The sequence below is a fragment of the Somniosus microcephalus genome, chromosome 15 (assembly GCF_052327205.1).
Source record: "Somniosus microcephalus isolate GS21.2 chromosome 15, FLI_Smic_1.0, whole genome shotgun sequence".
In the NCBI taxonomy this organism is placed as follows: domain Eukaryota; kingdom Metazoa; phylum Chordata; class Chondrichthyes; order Squaliformes; family Somniosidae; genus Somniosus; species Somniosus microcephalus.
This window is the reverse complement of record NC_141001.1, coordinates 13,422,163-13,434,813: the sequence shown is the minus strand read 5'-3', so window position 1 is coordinate 13,434,813 and position 12,651 is coordinate 13,422,163. Positions and strand designations below refer to the sequence as shown.

Genomic DNA, 12,651 nt, shown 5'->3' with positions numbered 1-12,651 from the left:
CATCTGAGGCACACAACTCAAAAAGAACATTGCATGGTCTCATATCATTGCTGACAATACAAGCGGGTGAATACTTATTGACCTCTTCGGACATTGTTCTGTCTGCATTTCTAAAGCAAGCGCAAACCCAATCAAACAAATTAACAGCAGCATTAAAATAGCAGATTTAAGAATGTTATTTGAGATGATGAAATGTTTAGCTGCTAATATCATCAGTAGTAATTTCCATGCCCAACGCCATTTCCTTGAGCTGTAACTTTTTAAAATATTAACCATAGAGCCTTTTTCTTGTTGTTTAAATGTCAATATATGAGACACAGTTGTCTACATCTATAATTTCTGAATGAACAATTGCTATTAGATGCCTAAATACTAATTGCTATTGCTTTTGCCTACAGGGCAGGTTATCGTGAGTTCTGCAGGAAAATTAGGCCTCTGTATTTACACTCTGTGTACTAAGAGTTGTGAAATTTTGAAGTATCCCAGAAAATGTGAACCCACCACAGCACCCACCACTACACCCAGCACATCCGAATCTACAACAGTAACAATAACTCCCAGCTCCCCAGTAACAACAACCTGCTTCTGCAATGTCAATGGACAAATAATGTCACCTGGTAAGTGTATCAGATATTAAATGCCTCCAGTTATGTTCTCAACAATTTGGGTTAGGTATAAGCAGGTTTGTTAATGTATAAATAATAAATAGGAGAGACAGAGCTTTGAAGCACCCTCGCTAGTTTTCCACCTTTTGAAATCTGTCTGTTTTGAACATTTAACTTCACAAGCCAAGACTGGTGTATCAACAAATTATCTTGTAATTATTGTGGATCTGTTTCCTGTTCATCGATTTTTTTATTGTTGTAGTTTTTATTTTTATCTCTTCTTTACATTCCACACCCCACCATCAACACTCTCTCACCCAGGAAGGCAGTCTGTTTAGCTCCGCCCAGACTTATGTACTCATTTTTTGACAAGCTGACATCTAGGATAGGTCCAGGAGTTGCCCCAATAACTGAACTGTCAATCTTATCTCTCTTCTGACGGTGGAAAGAGAAGCACTTCACAGACAGTACAGGTGAGAGTTGCAACTTGCTGTGTGTGAAATTCTTGGCACAAACCTGCAATCAAAACTCCCATGATGCAACAAGTAAAATGCAATAATGACAGTGTAACCTTTAACTGAATAGTGAATTAATGTAACCAGTCAAAACTTACCACTTATGATTTCCGTTTGCATTTCTTTACAGGGGAGATAGTATACAATTCCACAGACAAAGCCGGCTGGTGTTTTTATGCATTATGTTCTATGAACTGTAAAATTGTGAAGCATGTGGAGCCATGTGAAAGCACCACATTATCTCTACCAACCACACAGACATTCCCGCCAACAACAGCACCACCAGAAGGTTGCTCCGCCCTGCATCCTGCAAGAGCCGTGAGTAATGGTCATGACAGTCATAATGGCCTATCTATAATCTATATCTATCATGCCTGTTGTGTCAGTACCTTTCTACCTAGACACAATTTAGGACTCAGAACTCAGAGATTCAAACATGAAGTGCTTTATTGGAAGGAAAGGAAGTTCTGGAAAGTTCCGAACAAAGAGAGCTAAAACTTAACAGAGAACACCCAACCATTTATCTCCTGTGACAGCGCCACCACAGGTGGGAGGAGAACACACAATAGAACACACAATACATAACATTTCCTCCCCTCTTAAATGGAAGGTCCACATTATTCCTCAACAGGTAAGTTACTTTCAATGCACTCAACGAACCTAGGGTAGAGGTAGACTGCTTCAAACCCTGACTTTACCCTGGGGTTTATTCTGCCCCAGTCTTGTGGGTAAGTCACTAAGCCTACAGATCCAAGCGTCTTGGAGGCCGCCGCTCTCTGACAGGATACCGGCGGTCATCGCTGGCTTCCACAGCAGTAGGCATTGACACAGGCCTGGATGGAGAAGGTGCCTGTGTCAGTTGAAAGTCAGGAGTTTGCACAGGTGGAACAGTCTCTTTGACTTCCTGTGTTGGAGAAGAGCACTGTGGCAAAGGATGCTGGTTTGCGGTATCATCCAGAAAAAGTTCAGGCCAACCAGCCATTGGAGCCTCTGTGGCTGTCTCTGCTCCTAGCAACAGTTGATCTGTGTGTCTTCTCCAGACGACGTCCTCAGCAGTCTCAACCGTGTAAGACACAGGGCCCGTCTGCGCGATCACCGTAGCAGGAACCCATTTCGGTCCAGTGTTGTAGTTTCGAGCTAGGATGTGCTCTCCCGGATGAAACCGTCTCTCCTTGGCTCTTTTCTCTCTCTTTTCAACTTGAGCTTGTTGTTGACAATGGACAACCTGTTCTGCCCTTGGAGGTTTGAGTAAGTCAAAACTTGTCCGCAACTGCCTCTTCATCATGAGCGAAGCGGGGGAAGTTTTGGTTGTGGCATGCGGCTCGTTCCTGTAGGACAACAGGAACCTGTTCAGACGTTGGTGGATTGAGCCCTGACCTTGCGATGCCTTCAAGGCGTGCTTCAAAGTTTGCACAAACCTTTCTGCCTGGCCGTTAGTAGATAGGGCGCAGACCTGATGTGTTGGACACCATTCACATGCAGGAAGGTTGCAAACTCCTGTGATACAAATTGTGGACCGTTGTCACTTACGAGTTGTTCTGGTGAGCCATAACAGCTGAACATCTCACCAAGTTTCTCAATTGTTTTCTCTGCCGTGGTAGACCTCATCACAGCGACCTCCGGCCACTTGCTACAAGCGTCCACAACCACCATAAACATCTTCCCTTCGAAAGGACCGGCGAAGTCCACATGTACGCGCTGCCACACTTCTGCAGGCCAATTCCAGGGGTGTAGGGTTGCCAGCTGTGGAACATTCCGGACCCTTTGACACGGGGAACATGTTTTGGCTTTCTCCTCAATATTCCCATCGAGACCTGGCCACCAGAAGTAGCTTCTTGCCATTTCCTTCATCCGAACCATCCCACTGTGGCCTGTATGAAGTTGTTGCAGTATAGGTTCCCTCAGAGGTGGTGGAATGATGACACGGTGTCCCCAAAGAAGACAACCTGCCTGGATGGAGAGCTCATTTCTTTTTGAAACGTAAGGTTTCAAACCAGGAGAATCTCCTATCGCTCTCCCTCGAATGACATCGTCCATTACCTCAGACAGGACTGGATCGTTGCGGGTGTACCTTCGCACCTGAACTGCAGTGACAGGTGCTCCCTCCACTTGTCTAAAGTAGAAGATGTCTATCTGACGAGGCTCTGGGGGAGTAACAGGCAAGAGCAGCCTCGAGAGACCATCTGCGTTGCCGTGCAAGTCTGATTTGCGATATTTGATGTCGTATGTGTGTCCTGACAACAGTAAAGCCCACCTTTGCATCCTGCTTGCAGCGAGAGATGGAATTCTGGTGTGGGGCCCGAAGATTGAAGTCAATGGACGGTGGTCCGTCAGGAGTGTGAACCTTCTCCCAAACAGGTACTGATGAAATTTTCGAATTCCAAAAACGATTCCCAAGGCCTCGCGCTCGATCTGCACATAGTTACTCTCGGCCTTGTTCAAGGTGCGTGATGCGAAGGCGATAGGTTTCTCTTCACCCGAAGGCATGATGTGGGATATGACTGCTCCCACACCATATGGTGATGCATCACATGCTAGCTGCACAGGTAGCTTTGGGTCAAAGTGTGTCAGGACCTCCGACTTCAGCAATGCTTTCTTTGCTTGGGCGAAAGCTTCATTGCACAGTTCAGTCCATTTCCATGTTTTGCCTTGACATAGCAACTGATGTAACGGCTTCAGCAATGTTGCTAAGTCTGGAATAAACTTCTCATAGTAGTTAAGTAGCCCCAGAAATGAACATAACTGGCTCACATTCTGGGGTGCTGGGGCCTCCACGATCGCCTTGACCTTTGACAGCGCCTTATGCAGGCCAGTAGCGTCAATCACATGCCCCAGGTACTCAACTGAAGACTGAAAGAATTCACATTTGTCTTTACAAACTCTGAGTCCGTACTCTTTCAGTCGTTGTAGTGTCGCATCCAAGTTCAGAAGATGACCCTCCTCATTTGTCCCAGTGACAAGGATGTCGTCCAGGTAGCACTGGACTCCTGGCAGTCCACTCAAAATCTGATCCATTGCCCTTTGGAATAGAGCAGGGGCCGACGTAATTCCAAACGGAAGGCGGCAGTACCTGTATAACCCCTTGTGTGTCACAATTGTCAGCAGCTCCTTTGATTTGTCATCGACATGCATTTGTAGATAAGCCTGGCATAAGTCTATTTTGCTGAACTTTTGCCCTCCGGCCAGGCCCGTAAAAAGATCATCAATGAGGGGAAGAGGGTACTGTTCCACAGACAGCACCGGGTTAATCGTCACTTTAAAATCCCCGCAGATTCGAACAGATCCATCCTTTTTCAGGACAGGAACAATGGGTGTGGCCCATTTGCTCATGCTCACAGGCTCCAGGACTCCATTCTCGACTAAGGCCTCCAAGTTAGCCTCAACTTTTGGCCTAATTGCATAGGGTACAGGTCGGGCTTTGTGAAACTTCAGCTTGCTGTCAGGTTTAATGTCCAGTCTCACGCTGATCTTTTTCATGCTCCCAAGTTCCCCATTGAAGAGTTCTGCATGTTTGTTTAACACTGCAGTCAGACCTGACTCCCCTTTTGACATGCGGACTGCAGGCCAGTCCAGCGTGATTTTCTCTAGCCACGCACGTCCCAGTAGCAATGGGTAATTTCCCTTTACCACATATAGTGGCAGTTTTGCAGTCTGTCCGTTCAATTTAACTGTCACCTCAATGACGCCTCTCATGGCCACAGGTTCGCCAGTATACGTCTTTAGCACAATGTTTGTTGGCTGAAGGGTAATACGATGCTTTAGCATTTTGTTGTAGACAGTGTCTGAAACAAGGGACACCTCCATCTGCACTGATTGTCCCTCCACCAGTGGTGACACCCAGTAGCCATTTGAACCACCTGCAACCGTCAGTATGTGCACCACTTCCTCCTCAGAGGTGTCGCTCCCCTCTGTTTTGCTTGTTCCATCATACTGCACTGAATGAACACTCTTTTTCCTCTCTTGTCCAAATACAGACATTTTGCTTCCATGCTTCCCAGCTCTGTCTGTTCTTTTTTTACCTCTACAGGCGCGTTCAATGTGACCCTTTTTGCCACAATTTCGGCATTCCAGCTCCGTACACCAGCAGTCATTAGCGTGATGGCCCGTTTTCCCACAACGGTAACATGTGCCGTTCTGCGCACCTTTAGGCTCAGATGACACCTTGTGAACTCTCCCTGTTGAACTCAACTGGTGAGCCTCCTTTTCCGCCATCTCCATGGAGACACTAACTTCAATGGCCTTTTCAAGAGTAAGGTTGTCCTCAGTAAGAAGGCGCTTCTGTGTGGTGGCATTTTGCAGACCACACACAAGTCTGTCCCTAATGGTGTCATTCAGCACCTCCTTGAACTGGCAGTGTTCCGAAAACCTTTTTAAAGCAGCAATAAACATCGTCACTGATTCCCCCTCCTCTTGATTCCGTTTGTGAAATCTAAATCTCTCAGCAATAACCAGAGGTTTTGGTAAAAAATGTGCTCCAAGAATTTCCACTAGTTGCTTATATGTTTTAGTTCCTGGCTTATCTGGCTGCATGAGGCTGCGAAGTAAATTGAAAGTCTTCGGCCCGATTACACTCAAAAAGGTAGGCATGACCTTTTCATTTGCCACTGCATTCGCTAATACAAAATAGTCAAAACGTTCCGTATATGCGCTCCATTGCTCCACCTTTTCATTAAAATCACCGATGTTTCCTAATATAGTAGCCATCTCACATTTCAAATTAAATTTTCCGTTTACTCACTGCACCCGTAACGTACGCAGATTCATCCGCTCCTCGTTGCCACTTGTTCTGTCGGTACCTTTCTACCTAGACACAATTTAGGACTCAGAACTCAGAGATTCAAACATGAAGTGGAAGGAAAGGAAGTTCTGGAAAGTTCCGAACAAAGAGAGCTAAAACTTAACAGAGAACACCCAACCATTTATCTCCTGTGACAGCGCCACCACAGGTGGGAGGAGAACACACAATAGAACACACAATACATAACAATGCCTTAGCAAAATTTTGTGGAAAAAATTAAGGGAAAATTGGATAGATATTTGAGTCAGTGGGTGATTTAGGAGTATTAGTTTTTAGTAGTGGCTAAATGTATCATAGGGCCTTTGCTAGTTCTGTACTTTCTGTTATCTCATTGGTATTTCTATTGCTTCTGAAACCGTTCTGCACCCTTATCTACACCTTCATCACCTTAATAATCAATTTCTAAAATATTTTCATCACCTGTCACTCATCGCTTCCACCTTTCATAAATTTCAGCTAATCCAGATCTCAGTGGGCCGAAGTCAATCCTCTCCCACACAATTTTCACACACCCATCAGCATTGTCCTAACCAGCTCCACTACTCCATGTTCCCCAGCAGCTCATTTTCAATATCATCATCCTTATCTTCGCAAGAAATATGCAGCTCAAGAAAATCAGCCAGCCATTCAAGCTTTCCCACCCAGAAAAAGAAGTGTAGACTTTTCAGCACGACATTCTATATTTTGAATCGGATGTGTTTTGCCACCGTTAAAACAACAACTTGCATTTATATAGCAATTTAACATAGTAAAATACCCCAAGGCACTGCACAGGAGTGTAATTAGACAAAAATTGATAACGAGCCAGAAGGGGACGTTAGGACTGGTGAACAAAAGTTGGTGAAAGACAGATGTCTTCAGGAGCATCTTAAAGGAGGAGAGGGAAGTGGTGAAATTTAGGGAGGGAATTCCAGTGCCAGTTCAAACTGAAACAGTACAAGAGAGTGCCAGTTCAAACTGAAACAGGACAAGAGAGTGCCAGTTCAAACTGTCACAGGACTAGAGAGTGCCAGTTCAAACTGTCACAGGACTCGAGGGTGCAGTTCAAACTGTCACAGGACTAGAGAGTGCCAGTTCAGACTGTCACAGGACTAGAGAGTGCAGTTCAAACTGTCACAGGACTCGAGGGTGCCAGTTCAAACTGTCACAGGACTAGAGAGTGCAGTTCAAACTGTCACAGGACTAGAGAGTGCCAGTTCAAACTGTCACAGGACTCGAGGGTGCAGTTCAAACTGTTCACAGGACTAGAGAGTGCCAGTTCAAACTGTCACAGGACTAGAGAGTGCCAGTTCAAACTGTCACAGGACTCGAGATTGCCAGTTCAAACTGTCACAGGACTAGAGAGTGCAGTTCAAACTGTCACAGGACTAGAGAGTGCCAGTTCAAACTGTCACAGGACTCGAGAGTGCCAGTTCAAACTGTCACAGGACTAGAGAGTGCCAGTTCAAACTGTCACAGGACTCGAGGGTGCAGTTCAAACTGTCACAGGACTAGAGAGTGCCAGTTCAAACTGTCACAGGACTCGAGGGTGCCAGTTCAAACTGTCACAGGACTAGAGAGTGCAGTTCAAACTGTCACAGGACTAGAGAGTGCCAGTTCAAACTGTCACAGGACTCGAGGGTGCAGTTCAAACTGTTCACAGGACTAGAGAGTGCCAGTTCAAACTGTCACAGGACTAGAGAGTGCCAGTTCAAACTGTCACAGGACTCGAGATTGCCAGTTCAAACTGTCACAGGACTAGAGAGTGCAGTTCAAACTGTCACAGGACTAGAGAGTGCCAGTTCAAACTGTCACAGGACTCGAGAGTGCCAGTTCAAACTGTCACAGGACGAGAGAGTGCCAGTTCAAACTGTCACAGGACTCGAGGGTGCCAGTTCAAACTGTCACAGGACTAGAGAGTGCCAGTTCAAACTGTCACAGGACTAGAGAGTGCCAGTTCAAACTGTCACAGGACTAGAGAGTGCCAGTTCAAACTGTCACAGGACTCGAGGGTGCAGTTCAAACTGTTCACAGGACTAGAGAGTGCCAGTTCAAACTGTCACAGGACTAGAGAGTGCCAGTTCAAACTGTCACAGGACTCAAGATTGCCAGTTCAAACTGTCACAGGACTAGAGATTGCAGTTCAAACTGTCACAGGACTAGAGAGTGGCAGTTCAAACTATCACAGGACCAGAGAGTGCCAGTTCAAACTGTCACAGGACTAGAGAGCGCCAGTTCAAACTGTCACAGGACTAGAGAGTGCCAGTTCAAACTGTCACAGGACTAGAGAGTGCCAGTTCAAACTGTCACAGGACTAGAGAGTGCCAGTTCAAAATGTCACAGGACTAGAGAGTGTCAGTTGAAACTGTTCACAGGACAAGAGAGTGCCAGTTCAAACTGGCACAGGGCTAGAGAGTGCCAGTTCAAATTGTCACAGGACGAGAGAGAGCCAGTTCAAACTGTCACAGGACTAGAGAGTGCCAGTTCAAACTGTCACAGGACAAGGGAGTGCCAGTTCAAACTTTAACAGGACTAGAGAGTGCCAGTTCAAACTGTCACAGGACTAGAGAATGCCAGTTCAAACTGTCACAGGACTAGAGAGTGCCAGTTCAAACTGTCACAGGACTAGAGAGTGCCAGTTCAAACTGTCACAGGACTAGACAGCGCCAGTTCAAACTGTCACAGGACTTGAGAATGCCAGTTCAAACTGTCACAGGACTAGAGAGTGCCAGTTCAAACTGTCACAGGACTAGAGAGTGCCAGTTCAAACTGACACAGGACTAGAGAGTGCAGTTCAAACTGTCACAGGACTAGAGAGTGCCAGTTCAAACTGTCACAGGACTAGAGAGTGCAGTTCAAACTGTCACAGGACTAGAGAGTGCCAGTTCAAACTGTCACAGGACCAGAGAGTGTCAGTTCAAACTGTCACAGGACTAGAGAGTGCCAGTTCAAACTGTCACAGGACCAGAGAGTGCCAGTTCAAACTGTCACAGGACTAGAGAGTGCCAGTTCAAACTGTCACAGGACTAGAGAGCGCCAGTTCAAACTGTCACAGGACTAGAGAGTGCCAGTTCAAACTGTCACAGGACTAGAGAGTGCCAGTTCAAACTGTCACAGGACTAGAGAGTGCCAGTTCAAAATGTCACAGGACTAGAGAGTGCCAGTTGAAACTGTTCACAGGACAAGAGAGTGCCAGTTCAAACTGGCACAGGGCGAGAGAGTGCCAGTTCAAATTGTCACAGGACGAGAGAGAGCCAGTTCAAACTGTCACAGGACAAGAGAGTGCCAGTTCAAACTGTCACAGGGCAAGGGAGTGCCAGTTCAAACTTTAACAGGACTAGAGAGTGCCAGTTCAAACTGTCACAGGACTAGAGAATGCCAGTTCAAACTGTCACAGGACGAGAGAGTGCCAGCTCAAACTGTCACAGGACCACAGAGTGCCAGTTCAAACTGTCACAGGACTAGAGAGTGCCAGTTCAAACTGTCACAGGGCTAGAGAGTGCCAGTTCAAACTGTTCACAGGACGAGAGAGTGCAGTTCAAACTGTCACAGGACCAGAGAGTGCCAGTTCAGACTGTCACAGGACGAGAGAGTGCCAGTTCCAACTGTCACAGGACTCGAGAGTGCCAGTTCAGACTGTGACAGGACTAGAGAGTGCCAGTTCAAACAGTCACAGGACTTGAGAGTGCCAGTTCAGACTGTCACAGGACTAGAGAGTGCCAGTTCAAACTGTCACAGGACCAGAGAGTGCCAGTTCAGACTGTCACAGGACTAGAGAGTGCCAGTTCAAACTGTCACAGGACTAGAGAGTGCCAGTTCAGACTGTCACAGGACTAGTGAGTGCCAGTTCAAACTGTCACAGGACTAGAGAGTGCCAGTTCAAACTGTCACAGGACTCGAGAGTGCCAGTTCAAACTGTCACAGGACTCGAGAGTGAAGTTCAAACTGTCACAGGACCAGAGAGTGCCAGTTCAAACTGTCAAAGGACCAGAGAGTGCCAGTTCAAACTGTCACAGGACTCGAGAGTGCCAGTTCAAACTGTCACAGGACTCGAGAGTGCAGTTCAAACTGTCACAGGATTAGAGAGTGCCAGTTCAAACTGTCACAGGACTTGAGAGTGCCAGTTCAAACTGTCACAGGACTCGAGAGTGCCAGTTCAAACTGTCACAGGACTCGAGAGTGCAGTTCAAATTGTCACAGGACTAGAGAGTGCCAGTTCAAACTGTCACAGGACTCGAGAGTGCCAGTTCAAATTGTCACAGGACTCGAGAGTGCCAGTTCAAACTGTCACAGGACTCGAGAGTGCCAGTTCAAACTGTCACAGGACTCGAGAGTGCCAGTTAAAACTGTCACAGGACTAGAGAGTGCCAGTTCAAACTGTCACAGGACTCGAGACTGCCAGTTCAAACTGTCACAGGACTGGAGAGTGCCAGTTCAATCTGTCAAAGGACTCGAGAGTGCCAGTTCAAACTGTCACAGGACTAGAGAGCGCCAGTTCAAACTGTCACAGGACTAGAGAGTGCCAGTTCAAACTGTCACAGGACTAGAGAGTGCCAGTTCAAATTGTCACAGGGCTAGACAGTGCCAGTTCAAACTGTCACAGGACTAGAGAGTGCCAGTTCAAACTATCACAGGACTAAAGAGTGCCAGTTCAAATTGTCACAGGGCTAGACAGTGCCAGTTCAAATTGTCACAGGACGAGAGAACGCCAGGTCAAACTGTCACAGGACCAGAGAGTGCAAGTTCAAACTGTCACAGGACTAGAGAGCACCAGCTCAAACTGTCACAGGACTAGAGAGTGCCAGTTCAAACTGTCACAGGACTAGAGAGTGCCAGTTCAAACTATCACAGGACTAAAGAGTGCCAGTTCAATCTGTCACAGGATAAGAGAGTGCCAGTTCAAACTGTCACAGGACTGGAGAGTGCCAGTTCAAACTGTCACAGGACTAGAGAGTGCCAGTTCAAACTGTCACAGGACCAGAGAGTGCCAGTTCAAACTATCACAGGACTAAAGAGTGCCAGTTCAATCTGTCACAGGACTAGAGAGCGCCAGTTCAAACTGTCACAGGACTAGAGAGTGCCAGTTCAAACTGTCACAGAACTAGAGAGTGCCATTTCAAACTGTCACAGGGCTGGAGAGTGCCAGTTCAAACTGTTCACAGGACAAGAGAGTGCCAGTTCAAACTGTCACAGGACTCGAGAGTGCAGTTCAAACTGTCACAGGACTAGAGAGTGCCAGTTCAAACTGCCACAGGACTAGAGAGTGCCAATTCAAACTGTCACAGGACCAGAGAGTGCCAGTTCAATCGGTCACAGGACTAGAGAGTGCCAGTTCAAACTGTTCACAGGACTAGAGCGTGCCAGTTCAAACTATTCACAGGACTAGAAAGTGTCATTTTAATCTGTCAACAGGACGAGAGAGTGCCAGTTCAAACTGTCCTGTCACAGGACCAGAGAGTGCCAGTTGAAACTGTTCACAGGACAAGAGAGTGCCAGTTCAAACTGTCACAGGGCTAGAGAGTGCCAGTTCAAATTGTCACAGGACGAGAGAGAGCCAGTTCAAACTGTCACAGGACTAGAGAGTGCCAGTTCAAACTGTCACAGGACAAGGGAGTGCCAGTTCAAACTTTCACAGGACTAGAGAGTGCCAGTTCAGACTGTCACAGGACTAGAGAATGCCAGTTCAGACTGTCACAGGACTAGAGAATGCCAGTTCAAACTGTCACAGGACTAGAGAATGCCAGTTCAAACTGTCACAGGACTAGAGAGTGCCAGTTCAAACTGTCACAGGACCAGAGAGTGCCAGTTCAAACTGTCACAGGACTAGAGAGCGCCAGTTCAAACTGTCACAGGGCTCGAGAGTGCCAGTTCAAACTGTTCACAGGACGAGAGAGTGCCAGTTCAAACTGTCACAGGACCAGAGAGTGCCAGTTCAGACTGTGACAGGACTAGAGAGTGCCAGTTCCAACTGTCACAGGACTAGAGAGTGCCAGTTCAGACTGTCACAGGACGAGAGAGTGCCAGTTCAAACAGTCACAGGACTTGAGAGTGCCAGTTCAGACTGTCACAGGACTAGAGAGTGCCAGTTCAAACTGTCACAGGACCAGAGAGTGCCAGTTCAGACTGTCACAGGACTAGAGAGTGCCAGTTCAAACTGTCACAGGACTAGAGAGTGCCAGTTCAGACTGTCACAGGACTAGAGAGTGCCAGTTCAAACTGTCACAGGACTAGAGAGTGCCAGTTCAAACTGTCACAGGACTCGAGAGTGAAGTTCAAACTGTCACAGGACCAGAGAGTGCCAGTTCAAACTGTCAAAGGACCAGAGAGTGCCAGTTCAAACTGTCACAGGACTCGAGAGTGCCAGTTCAAACTGTCACAGGACTCGAGAGTGCAGTTCAAACTGTCACAGGATTAGAGAGTGCCAGTTCAAACTGTCACAGGACTTGAGAGTGCCAGTTCAAACTGTCACAGGACTCGAGAGTGCCAGTTCAAACTGTCACAGGACTCGAGAGTGCAGTTCAAACTGTCACAGGACTAGAGAGTGCCAGTTCAAACTGTCACAGGACTCGAGAGTGCCAGTTCAAACTGTCACAGGACTCAAGAGTGCCAGTTCAAACTGTCACAGGACTCGAGAGTGCCAGTTCAAACTGTCACAGGACTCGAGAGTGCCAGTTCAAACTGTCACAGGACTCGAGAGTGCCAGTTAAAACTGTCACAGGACTAGAGAGTGCCAGTTCAAACTGTCACAGGACTC

The 12,651-nt window shown here is 47.0% G+C and overlaps 1 protein-coding gene across 1 annotated transcript in view; it reads left to right on the top strand.

Annotated features, from left to right (window-relative positions):
* Window positions 1-403: 403 nt before the first annotated feature.
* Window positions 404-12,651, top strand: part of LOC147106551 (intestinal mucin-like protein) — a 64,155-nt gene continuing 51,907 nt past the window's right edge. The window contains exons 1-2 of the mRNA XM_086007502.1: window positions 404-617; window positions 1,251-1,438. Of these exons, the coding sequence (XP_085863628.1) occupies window positions 608-617; window positions 1,251-1,438 (198 nt within the window). The 5' untranslated portion in view covers window positions 404-607. The remainder of the gene's footprint in view (window positions 618-1,250; window positions 1,439-12,651) is intronic.